The sequence below is a fragment of the Caretta caretta genome, chromosome 5 (genome assembly GCF_965140235.1).
Source record: "Caretta caretta isolate rCarCar2 chromosome 5, rCarCar1.hap1, whole genome shotgun sequence".
Lineage (NCBI taxonomy): Eukaryota > Metazoa > Chordata > Testudines > Cheloniidae > Caretta > Caretta caretta.
In genome coordinates this window covers 125,884-139,402 of record NC_134210.1, presented here as the reverse complement: position 1 = coordinate 139,402, position 13,519 = coordinate 125,884, and the positions used below count along the sequence as shown (strand labels likewise).

Sequence of the window (13,519 nt, the reverse complement as noted above, 5' to 3'; positions counted from 1 at the left end):
GCCAGTCCTTGCTTACAGACAGCCCCCCAACCTGAAGCAAATACTCACCAGCAACCACACACCACACAACAGAAACACTAACCCAGGAACCTATCTTTGCAACAAAGCCCGTTGCCAACTGTGTCCACATATCTATTCAGGGGACACCATCATAGGGCCTAATCACATCAGCCACACTATCAGAGGCTCGTTCACCTGCACATCTATCAGTATGATATATGCCATCATGTACATTGGCCAAACTGGACAGTCTCTACGTAAAAGAATAAATGGACACAAATCAAATGTCAAGAATTATAACATTAAAAAACCAGTCGGAGAACACTTCAGTCTCTTTGGTCACTTGCTTACAGACCTAAAAGTGGCAATTCTTCAACAAAAAAACTTCAAAATCAGACTCCAACGAGAGACTGCTGAATTGGAATTAATTTGCAAACTGGATACAATTAACTTAGGCTTGAATAAAGACTGGGAGTGGATGTGTCATTACACAAAGTAAAACTATTTCCCCTTGTTTATTTCCCCTCCTACTGTTCTTGTAAAGTGGTGGAAATGGCCCACCTTGATTATCTCTACAAAAGGTTCCCCCGCCTCTTCCCTCACCCCCTTCCTGCTGGTAATAGCTCACCTTTCCTGATCACTCTTGTTACAGTCTGTATGGTAACACCCATTGTTTCATGTTCTCTGTGTATACAAATCTCCCCACTGTATTTTCCACTGAATGCATCCGATGAAGTGAGCTGTAGCTCATGAAAGCTTATGCTCAAATAAATTTGTTAGTCTCTAAGGTGCCACAAGTGCTCCTTTTCTATATACAGACTAATACTAATGAAACTATGCAACTAAGTATAGATTAATAAGAAGTTCCTATGTAACTTGTAATTCCCCCCCCCCAGAATGTATCAAAGAGAGTACTGCCGCGGAGCTCAATCTGCAGCCAAGGTCAGTTGAGAAGGAACTGAGGTGACGGTCAGGGGTGCACGCACTACAGGAGGCGCCAACAGCTGCACGAGACAGCTCCTGTGCACGCCCTTCTCCCGACTGAGTACTGCTGCGAAAAATCTCCAGCACAGGGATGCACTGACATCTAGAGTGGAGCACCCACAGGGACACCACTCGAAGAAGAACCTGCATCATGTGATGCCGTACCTGTCCCATGAGGCATTGCAAACCGTTCCCAAAGCACCCTGCAGGCAATTGCACAGTGGGATAGCTACAGGTGCATTGCTCTTTGTGTCAATGCAAGAGCTGTTAGCAAGGATGCACTCTCCTGACATCAGGAGCTAGTGTGGACACGCAACAGCGGTTTTAAAGTGGCATAACTTTTGCCGACAAAACTTTGTAGTGTAGACAAGGGCTAAGTATGGCCTACATTCTTTCTTCCTAGATGTATACATTTATATTTAGCTATATTAAAACTCATACTGTTTACCTGCCCCCAGTTTACCAAGAGACTGAGATCACCCTGAATCAGTGACCTGTCCTCTTCGTTAATTACTACGCCCCCAATTTTTGGTTCATCTGAAGACTTTATCAGCAATAATTTTATGTTTTCTTCCAGGTCATTGATAACTATGTTAAATAGGATACCTTCTAGAGAGCCCAACCTCACTTAAGAAGTGGCCCCCCAGGAGCACATCTCTCCCACCCATACCCCCATGGGCCCTGGATCACACACCATCTCTTTCACCCACATGAGACAGAGTGCCATTTTGTACCCTAAAAAGTACTTACCTTCCCTGCATAGTGAATGATGCTGAACCCTAGCACACGGCCCCTACATGGCTGGAAGTGTGAGTTCCCCTTGAAGGTGCTGTTCAGTTTATCCACAAAGGTTTTATCAGTCGCCTGCAACACAAGAGATTTCATAGTAAAATCCCACAAAATGAGAAATTAATAGTAATTATTTATACAGCATCTCCATTCCCACCAAGACACTGGGCAGGGATCTACAACTGACTAGAAACACATTTCAATACAATACAAATACAATAAAAGCCACCCTAAAAGCTGAGACAGTGATGAAGAGAATTCTTGTCTATGCAGCAACTCCCTCTACCAACAGCTACTTAGCCTTTCTGCAAATGCCCATACTGTAAATCCACCCACTAGCTTCCCAGATTGGCATCCACCCACATTTGAACAAAGAGATGTGTCGGATTCTCCGTCAATTGAAGTCTTTAAATCAAGATTTAATGGATCTTTTAGGAAGAGATTCACACAATCTCAGTCACAGGTTACTGGGCTCAGTGAAGGAGTTACTGGGTGAAATTCTGTGGCCTGTGTTATGCAGCAGGTCCTTTCAGTTTGTCTATTATGTGTTGCACAGAGATGATGCCATATCCCAGGTACAGCTACAATATTCCAAAGTGAAACTATATGAATGGTGGAATCTTCATTCTTAGAGGTTTTTAGGGCCTGGCTTGACTCCTGGGTTGATTTTGTTGGGGTTGGTTCTGCTTTGAGCGTGGGGTTGGACTAGATGACCTCCTGAGGTCTCTTCCAACCCTAATCTTCTATGATTCTATGGTCTAATGTTCCTCTCTGACTTACAGATCTTTGAACTCTAAATGGCATAACGAAAGAGGCAAAGACACTTATACACATATTTGATTCTGCAAACACTTATACACATATTTAACTTTACACACGAGTGGTCCCATTGAAATCAAGTGGGCTATCTGTATGATCAAAACCTAAAGCAAATTTGGGGGAATTAAAAAATAAATAAATAAAATAAAATAAAAAAATCTAATAGGCTTGGTACATTGTGAGGAAGGATAAAAATCTACCAGGTCAGCTGGAGAATACTAAAACTCCTTAAAGTGCTCAGGGTGTAATTCCTTTGGGGAAAAAATGCAAAGAGCAGCAGCAGCCAACATGACTTCACAGGGAGCTAGCTTCAAAGATTTGGGGAATGTAATCGAATAATGCCAAAAGTAAATGGAAATCAGCATAAAAATGTATCACTCTTCGGTAAGGAAATGTTTCACTTGCTGTTACTTCAAGTATCAGGCAAGATGCTATAGGATTATCCGTGAAAATGATATTTCTTTGCGTCTGGTTTGTTCACTTTGTACGCTTAGCATCTACACTGATATTTTTTGACATTCTCCACTATCTCTCAAGTCCCAGCTCTACTGATAGGTACAGAAATGCTGGGCTGGGACGGCATGCTTCTGTCCCGAGTAAGTAGGTCAGCTGACAATGGGATGCAGAGGTGAGAATGAGTGGACAGTTGGAGTAACACAGGGAACCAGAATTGCCTTGACCATATTGGTATCACCAGGATGACTTTTGCCTTGCCTTGCCTGACCTTTACCAGCACTTTCAGCAGCTGGGGAATTGGAAGAAATGTGTATATCAGATGATCCAATCATTTAAGCAGGAAGGCATCTCTGGTTGAATTTGGGCCTCAAGCATCCCTGGAACAGTATCTCTGACAATCCCTGTTTTCGCTTGATGGAGACAGATCCCTGAACAGAAGACCCCAATGAAAGAATATATTCTGTGTCACCTGGTCTTGTAGTTCCCACTCATGGTCCCCAGAAAAATGCCTGCTAAGCCTGTCAGCTAACATGGTTTGTTCCCCCGTACGTGAACCGCAGACAGTGCGAGGTGATGGTGAATGAGCCAGTTCCAGAGGTTGTCACTTCTGTGCTCAAGTGAGAGGATCTTGCTTTGCCCAACTTGTTGATATAGCAGACAGCTTTCATATTGTCTGACAATCTGCATGTGCTGATTCTAGATCAGAAGCAAGCAGCGTTTTCATGATTCATACACAACTTTCAGCTCTAGCATGTTGATAATGTGTCTCAATGGGGACAAAGTGCCCTGAGCTACACGGCCCTTTATATGGGCTTCTCATCCCAACAGAAATGTCACTTTTTTTTTTACTGGAAAAGAAGGGGGTTAATAGGATTCCCATACAAATGTTCTGTCTCTCCTTCCACCAGTTCAGTGAGTGGAGATTTCACCAACGTACCATGATCAACATGTCTAGACTGTGTTGGCCTGGTGCGTACGCCTGCTTGAGCCATGCCTGAATGCAATGTAGATGAGTCTCACAAACAGGGTTACATGTGTGAATGATGCCATGTGTCCCAAGCAAACAAGGCAAAATTGCACATGTCTGAGGGGTTGCTGCAGGTGATAGATCAAGCTGTGTGTAATTTGGAATCTCTCGAGAAGACAGTATGTTCACTCTGTGGTGAGCTCCAATCTTGCCACAATAATTCTAAAGTCCATAGGGTTAAAGTGGCCTTTTCTGTGTTTAGGCTGAGATGTTGGAATAAGAGCCTCAGGGTGCACGTGGACTCTTGCACTAACTGTTATGTTCAACTTTTGATTAACCAGTCAAAGTAAGGAAATATTGATACACCTTGACGTTGTAGATGGGTTGCCACTACAGCCAGAACCTTTGTAAATACTCTTGTTGCAATCAAAAGGAGGTGACCAGCCCTCTGTGGAGAAAGAAGTGGTTCGGGACTATTTAGAAAAGCTGGATGAGCACAAGTCCATGGGGCCGGATCCGCTGCATCCGAGAGTGCTAAAGGAGTTGGTGGATGTGATTGCAGAGCCATTGGCCATTATCTTTGAAAACTCATGGTGATCGGGGGAGGTCCCAGATGACTGGAAAAAGGCTAATGTAGTGCCCATCTTTAAAAAAGGGAAGAAGGAGGATCCTGGGAACTACAGGCCAGTCAGCCTCACCTCAGTCCCTGGAAAAATCATGGAGCAGGTCCTCAAGGAATCAATTCTGAAGCACTTAGAGGAGAGGAAAGTGATCAGGAACAGTCAGCATGGATTCACCAAGGGCAAGTCATGCCTGACTAGAATCATAGAATATCAGGGTTGGAAGGGACGTCAGGAGGTCATCTAGTCCAACCCCCTGCTCAAAAGCAGGACCCATACCCAATTAAATCATCCCAGCCAGGGCTTTGTCAAGCCTGACCTTAAAAAACTTCTAAGGAAGGAGATTCCACCACCTCCCTAGACTAATCTAATTGCCTTCTATGATGAGATAACTGGCTCTGTGGACGAAGGGAAAGCAGTGGACGTGTTGTTCCTTGACTTTAGCAAAGCTTTTGACACAGTCTCCCACAGTATTCTTGCCAGCAAGTTAAAGAAGTATGGGCTGGATGAATGGACTATAAGGTGGATAGAAAGCTGGCTAGATTGTCGGGCTCAATGGGTAGTGATCAATGGCTCCATGTCTAGTTGGCAGCCGGTATCAAGTGGAGTGCCCCAAGGGTCGGTTTTGTTCAATATCTTCATAAATGATCTGGAGGATGGTGTGGATTGCACCCTCAGCAAGTTTGCAAATGACACTAAACTGGGAGGAGTGGTAGATACGCTGGAGGGTGGAGATAGGATACAGAGGGACCTAACAAATTGGAGGATTGGGCCAAAAGAAATCTGATGAGGTTCAACAAGGACAAGTGCAGAGTGCTGCACTTAGGACGGAAGAATCCCATGCACCGCTACAGACTAGGGACCGAATGGCTCGGCAGCAGTTTGGCGGAAAAGGACCTAGGGGTTACAGTGGACGAGAAGCTGGGTAGGAGTCAACAGTGTGCCCTTGTTGCCAAGAAGGCCAATGGCATTTTGGGATGTATAAGTAGGGCCTTTGCCAGCAGATCTAGGGACGTGATCGTTCCCCTCTATTCGACATTGGTGAGGCCTCATCTGGAGTACTGTGTCCAGTTTTGGGCCCCACACTACAAGAAGGATGTGGAAAAATTGGAAAGAGTCCAGCGGAAGGCAACAAAAATGATTAGGGGACTGGAACACATGACTTATGAGGAGAGGCTGAGGGAACTGGGGATGTTTAGTCTTCAGAAGAGAAGAATGAGGGGGGATTTGATAGCTGCTTTCAACTCCCTGAAAGGGGGTTCCAAAGAGGATGGCTCTAGGCTGTTCTCAGTGGTAGCTGATGACAGAACAAGGAGTAATGGTCTCAAGTTGCAGTGGGGGAGGTTTAGGTTGGATATTAGGAAAAGCTTTTTTACTAGGAGGGTGGTGAAACACTGGAATGAGTTACCTAGGGAGGTGGTGGAACCTCCTTCCTTAGAGGTTTTTAAGGTCAGGCTTGAGAAAGCCCTGGCTGGGATGATTTAGTTGGGGATTGGTCCTGCTTTGAGCAGGGGGTTGGACTAGATGACCTCCTGAGGTCCCTTCCATCCCTGATATTCTATGATTCTATGAAAAGGCTGAATGGGAGCACTCTATTGGCAGTGGTTCATATTGATGAACCGCAGGAACATTCTGTATTCCAAGTGAATGTGTAAATGAAAATAAAAGTGTCCTTGAGGTTGAGTGCTGTTACCCAATAGTCTTAATCCAGAGATTGGATTACCGGGGATAAAGTGACTATAATCTCAGACATCTAATGTAAGTGTTCAGTAGTGTGAGGTGCAGAAAAGGCCTCCATCCACCTTTCTTTTTGGGGATGAGGAAATATCTTTTAGTAGAAACCCTTCCCTATGTGCTGAGGATGTACTGGTTCTTTGGCTCCTAGTTGGAGGAGGGATTCCACCTCTTCAGTGAGCATCCTCTTGTGAGAAGGGTTCCTGAAAAAGGATAGGGTAGCTCGGTGGAGGATAGGGATAGAACAAAATTGCATAGGGGATCCTGAAGAGATTATTTCCAACACCAATTTGTCCATTGTTATGGATTCCCACTTCGGGTGAGGCAACCTCCAAATGGAGGTAGAAAGACCAGAAAGGAATGTTGGATTTGATGGATTAATTGGTCTGCAGGTCTCAAGGGTCCTGTTGTGACTGTCTGACCTACAAAATGTTCCCTTATCGTAAGATCAAATGTAAGAAGTGAGTGAAAGTTCATAAAATGTTACAATAACCTGTATTTTTTGCCAACTTGGAAATTGCCTACGTGAAAAATAGGTTGAGTTATTTTCAATAAACCAGTTTCAGAGTAACAGCCGTGTTAGTCTGTATTCGCAAAAAGAAAAGGAGGACTTGTGGCACCTTAGAGACTAACCAATTTATTTGAGCATGAGCTTTCGTGAGCTACAGCTCACTTCATTGGAACGAAAGCTCATGCTCAAATAAATTGGTTAGTCTCTAAGGTGCCACAAGTACTCCTTTTCTTTTTTCAATAAACCAATATTGAAAACAAGTGCAAGAGACCCAGACAAAGAAGCTGGATTAGTTCAATCAGAAAATGATATGATTCAAAGGCCATGCTGATATAATCCAAGAACTGTTGAAATTATGCTTGGTAGAAACAGAAGAAATGGAACCAGAAGCTAATAGACCAGAATTGGTGTGACTGATATTAGGCCTAACTAGTGAACAAATTAACGAGCGGAATGAACTGTACTGTCCACTGTTCCCCTGTTAGGGTTTCTTAAAAAGAGACTGAAAAAAAATCGGAATCATCTCTCTCATCTCCCGTCTCACCTTGTATCATAGAATATCAGGGTTGGAAGGGACCTCAGGAGGTCATCTAGTCCAACCCCCTGCTCAAAGCAGGACCAATCCCCAACTAAATCATCCCAGCCAGGGCTCTCTCAAGCCTAACCTTAAAAATATCTAAAGAAGGAGATTCCACCACCTCCCTAGGTAACGCATTCCAGTGTTTCACCACCCTCCTAGTGAAAAAGTTTTTCCTGATATCCAGCCTAAACCTCCCCCACTGCAACTTGAGACCATTACTCCTTGTTCTGTCATCAGCTACCACTGAGAACAGCCTAGAGCCATCCTCTTTGGAACCCCCTTTCAGGGAGTTGAAAGCAGCTATCAAATCCCCCCTCATTCTTCTCTTCTGCAGACTAAACAATCCCAGTTCCCTCAGCCTCTCCTCATAAGTCATGTGTTCCAGACCCCTAATCATTTTTGTTGCCCTCCACTGGACTCTTTCCAATTTTTCCACATCCTTCTTGTAGTGTGGGGCCCAAAACTGGACACAGTACTCCAGATGAGGCCTCACCAATGTTGAATAGAGGGGAACGATCACGTCCCCCGATATGCTGGCAATGGCCCTACATATACATCCCAAAATGCCATTGGTCTTCTTGGCAACAAGGGCACACTGTTGACTCATATCCAGCTTCTCGTCCACTGTAACCCCTAGGTCCTTTTCCGCCAAACTGCTGCCGAGCCATTCGGTCCCTAGTCTGTAGCGGTGCATTGGGTTCTGCCGTCCTAAGTGCAGGACTCTGCACTTGTCCTTGTTGAACCCCATCAGATTTCTTTTGGCCCAATCCTCTAATTTGTCTAAGGCCCTCTGTATCCTATTCCTACCCTCCAGCGTATCTACCTCTCCTCCCAGTTTAGTGTCATTTGCAAACTTGCTGAGGGTGCAATCCACACCATCCTCCAGATCATTAATGAAGATATTGAACAACACCGGCCCCAGGACTGACCCTTGGGGCACTCCACTTGATACCGGCTGCCAACTAGACATGGAGCCACTGATCACTACCCGTTGAGCCCGACAATCTAGCCAACTTTCCACCCACCTTGTAGTGCATCCATCCAGTCCATACTTCTTTAACTTGCTGGCAAGAATACTGTGGGAGACCGTGTCAAAAGCTTTGCTAAAGTCAAGGAACAACACGTCCACTGCTTTCCCCTCATCCACAGAGCCAGTTATCTCATCATAGGAGGCAATTACATTAGTCAGGCATGACTTGCCCTTGGTGAATCCATGCTGACTGTTCCTGATTACTTTCCTCTCCTCTAAGTGCTTTAGAATTGATTCCTTGAGGACCTGCTCCATGATTTTTCCAGGGACTGAGGTGAGGCTGACTGGCCTGTAGTTCCCAGGATCCTCCTTCTTCCCTTTTTTAAAGATGGGCACTACATTAGCCTTTTTCCAGTCGTCCGGGACTTCCCCCAATCGCCATGAGTTTTCAAAGATAATAGCCAATGGCTCTGCAATCACATCCGCCAACTCCTTTAGCACTCTCGGATGCAGTGGATCCGGCCCCATGGACTTGTGCTCGTCCAGCTTTTCTAAATAGTCCCGAACCACTTCTTTCTCCACAGAGGGCTGGTCACCTCCTCCCCAGCTCATCTTGTCTTGACTCGTTTTCCCTAACCCCAAGATAGAAGCAGACTAGACTAAAAGAGAGACTTTCTTCCAAGAGGAAGGCTGGCTAGCCTTGCTCTTGTTTAAGGAACTTTATTCTCACCTGAGAGTGCTGAAAATCATCAGAACATCCAGTCCTCTGCCCATATGTTGGGATACCTAATTGCCAGCATCACAGAAACACTTAAGATTTTTTTTGCCTCCCTTCCCTGTTGTGTTACTTTCTCTTAACCTATATCTTTCTCTCTGCTTTTCATCAGATCCTGAAATCAACTGCATTGCATCAGCATAGAGACATGAGATGACCATAGCCCTGCCCATGGAGAAGAGACCCAAACAGATAATATCCCTGACCAGAAAGTGAACCAGGGTCCAAGCAACAGGTGCTGTGGTTGATCTGCCAGCCAAAGCATCCATTCATGACTGACCAGACCCAGTGTGCCAAGAACACCAAGAAAAATCATTTCCCCCCCACCTTTTCTATCCTCTCTCTCCTCCACCTTGTGTCAGCCTGTCTGTTGGAAACAGAAGACTTAACTACCCTTTGCACACCAGGACTGAAAGTAAAATTAACCCTTTCCTTTTCAAAGAAAGGTTATTTTGAAAATAAGAGACTGATATTTTTCCTCCAAAAGAAGAGAGACTTTAAAGGTTTTGATTAAGTTTGTTTTGCTGAATTTCAGTTACAATATAAATGCTTGTTTTAATTCCTTGTTCTTTCTTGTGTTTGATTAAAACTTTCAGCTTTAGAATCAATGTTTTGGGTGTTTGCCAAGAAATCGAGTAAAGTAAGGTCTATGTAGGAAAAAAACCTGGACTTCTTTGTATCACTGTTTTCATGTTAGACAGTGAAATCACCTTGAACGCTTTTGATCTTTGAAATTAATACAACAGAACTGTCAAAATGTTTGCTTTGATGATGGTGCTGACTGGGATGAAAATGACAATGGTGCATTTGGTTTTTGCTTTTGCACCCTTTGTCACATCATCTGCATGCTAATGATAAAAGGATGACAGAGGGGTGGGTTTTTGCCTGTGGCAGGATTGAGCCCTAGTATATTTCCTCTTTGGTGCCAGATTATTTATGTTGAGGGAACAAAGTGTGGTTCTAGAGCCGTTAAGCGTGTACAGTGACTCATCTGTCCGCTCACTGAACAGGTGGCTTTCAAATGGTAGAACTTCAACCATTGCCTGCACTTTTCAGAAAACCCAATGAATGGAGCCATGATGACCATTTCATGGCAACAGCAGTTGCCAGAAAGCAAGAGGCGGTGCCTGCCCCATGCAGAGCTGTTTGGAATGATGACCTAGCCTGCAACTGTCCTTTGTCAATTACAGACTAAAACTGTTGTCTGCAGTCCTGGGGGAATATGTCCTGTAAATTCACTAACTATCACAGGGGTAGCCATGTTAGTCTGTACCCACAAAAACGAGGAGTCCAGTGGCACCTTACAGACTAACAGATTTATTTGGGCATAAGCTTTTGTGGGTAAAAAACCCCACTTCTTCAGAGTGGAGTGAAAATTACAGATACAGGCACAGATATATTGGCACATGAAGAGAAGGGAATTACCTTACCAGTGGAGAACCTCAGCCTGGACCAGTCCACACAAGAAATCCACTTCCTGGACACTACAGTGCAAATAAGTGATGGTCACATAAACACCACCCTATACTGTAAACCTTCTGACCGCTATACTTACCTACATGCCTCCAGCTTCCATCCAGGACACATCACACAATCCATTGTCTACAGTCAAGCCCTAAGATACAACCGCATTTGCTCCAGTCCCTCAGACAGAGACAAACACCTACAGGATCTTTATCAAGCATTCTTAAAACTACAATACCCACCTGGGGAAGTGAGGAAACAGATTGACAGAGTGAGACGGATACCCAGAAGTCACCTACTACAGGACAGGCCCAACAAGGAAAACAACAGAACACCACTGGCCATCACGTACAGCCCCCAGCTAAAACCTCTCCAGCACATCATCAATAATCTACAACTTATCCTGGAAAACGATCCCTCACTCTCACAGACCCTGGGAGGCAGGCCAGTCCTTGCTTATGGACAGCCCCCCAACCTGAAGCAAATACTCACCAGCAACTACACACCACACCACAGAAACATTAACCCAGGAACCAATCCCTGTAGCAAACCCCATTCCCTACTCTGTCCCCATATCTACTCTAGTGACACCATCATAGGACCCAACCACATCAGCCACACCATCAGGGGCTCATTCACCTGCACATCTACTAATGTGATATATGCCATCATGTGCCAGCAATGCCCCTCTGCAAAGTACACTGGCCAAACTGAACAGTAACTATGTAACAGAATAAATGGACACAAATCAGACATCAGGAATGGTAACATACAAAAGCCAGTTGGAGAACACTTCAATCTCCCTGGACATTCAACAACAGATTTAAAAGTAGCCATCCTTCAACAACAAAACTTCAGAAACAGACTTCAAAGAGAAACTGCTGAGCTACGATTCATTTTCAAACTTAACACCATTAATTTGGACTTGACCAGGGACTGGGAGTGGCTGGCTCACTACAAAAGCAATTTTCCCTCTCTTGGTATTGACACCTCCTCATCAGTTATTGAGAGTGGACCACATCCCCCCTGACTGAATTGGCCTTGTCAGCCCTGGTTGTCCCCTTGTAAGGTAACTCCCTTCTCTTCATGTGCCAGTATGACTATGCCTGTATCTGTAATTTTCACTCCATGCATCTGAGGAAGTGGAGATTTTTACCCACGAAAGCTTATGCCCAAATAAATCCATTAGTCTTCAAGTTGCCACCGGACTCCACGTTGTTTTTGTAAAGTCATATTTTGTCAGGAGTGCTTGCTAATTTAGAATCCTAAATGAAGCTCAGTGATCAATACAATTATCTCCTGAAGAGATCTAGTCACTTAATGTCCTTATGGAGTCCAATTTATTAAGTCCTGCATAAAGTCTTTCAAAAGAAAAGGAGAACTTGTGGCACCTTAGAGACTAACCAATTTATTTGAGCATAAGCTTTCGTGAGCTACAGCTCACTTCATCAGATGCATACTGTGGAAAGTGTAGAAGATCTTATATACACACAAAGCATGAAAAAATACCTCCTCCCACCCCACCCTCCTGCTGGTAATAGCTTATCTAAAGTGACCACTCTCCTTACAATGTGTATGATAATCAAGGTGGGCCATTTCCAACACAAATCCAGGTTCTCTCACCCCCCACCCCCACACACAAACTCACTCTCCTGCTGGTAATAGCTTATCCAAAGTGACAACTCTCCTTACATTGTGTAAAACTCAAACTTAAGTAGTCTTTATCCCAGTTTCAGCTGGTCCCAGCCCCTCCTCCCTAAGGGCCTGTCTTCTTCCCAAATGCCTCTTGCCTGGAGTTTGGCGTTCTCCACAGGTTGATTCAAGGCCCTGCAGGAGCCATCTCACTCCCTGCAGCATCTACAGGAATCCACCAACAACCACCTGCATGTGTCTCCCTGTTTATGGGGCTCAGAAGCCTCCTTAAGCCTTTGGTCCAGATGCACTGGACCCTGCTTCCTCATAAAAGGGCCAGTCACTCTGTGACATACCCTGTGTTTGACAGTTCCTAAGTGAGAGAAAGTAGCAATGCTCACAACAGCTTAGACACTATCTGGGCTCACTTCTTGTGAGCGAGGTTTCTGCAGGTATTCTGGTGACAGTCCCACTGGAAATGGATTCAGAAGATGGGTATGAGTCCTCTGAATCAAATGACAGTGCCATCAATACCGGAGAGGAGTGTGATCTAGCTTGACTCATAGACAGTACTGGTGAAGGAAACCACATGGTAGCCTGTGCTGACTCAAGTCTTGGTTCATAGAATCTTAGAATATCAGGGTTGGAAGGGACCTCAGGAGGTCATCTAGTCCAACCTCCCTGCTCAAAGCAGGACCAATCCCCAATTTTTGCCCCAGATCCCTGAATGGCCCCCTCAAGGATTGAACTCACAACCCTGGGTTTAGCAGGCCAATGCTCAAACCACTGAGCTATCCACTTAGGCTGCCCCTAAAGATGCGGGGATTCTGGTTCTGTACAGACAGTGAAATTGCTTGGCACTGTATGTGGAATCAGTGCCATTGATGGAGGATTTGTTGTCATCCTCTCTCTCGTTGGTACCAGAGGTGCCATGCTCTGTGCCAATATCAGCCATTTTGAAGTTGCACTCTGAATCAAAGAGCATTCATCTCTCCATACAATGGCCGTTGGTCCCATCGGCATCCATTCAGTCAGTATGGAATGATTCTGTACTATGGGGAGCTCTTCTCCAGCAGAATTGGTGCTGGTTGGTGGTGCCAGGCCCTCTGACTTAAATGTTACAGAGCCAGGATCGCAGTTCTTATGAGCGCTGGATATGCCCATGCCATGGCAGGGAGTCTCATGAGATGGGGAGGACAGGCTCTTCTCTGAAGATGA

At 44.9% G+C, this 13,519-nt stretch overlaps 1 protein-coding gene across 3 annotated transcripts in view; it reads right to left on the bottom strand.

Moving 5' to 3' along the window:
* Positions 1–13,519, bottom strand: part of LOC125629277 (myosin-IIIb) — a 168,081-nt gene that overhangs the window by 120,367 nt on the left and 34,195 nt on the right. For all 3 annotated transcript variants that reach the window (XM_048834643.2, XM_048834642.2, XM_075128285.1), the window contains exon 14: positions 1,735–1,848. In XM_048834643.2, the coding sequence (XP_048690600.2) occupies positions 1,735–1,848 (114 nt within the window). The remainder of the gene's footprint in view (positions 1–1,734; positions 1,849–13,519) is intronic.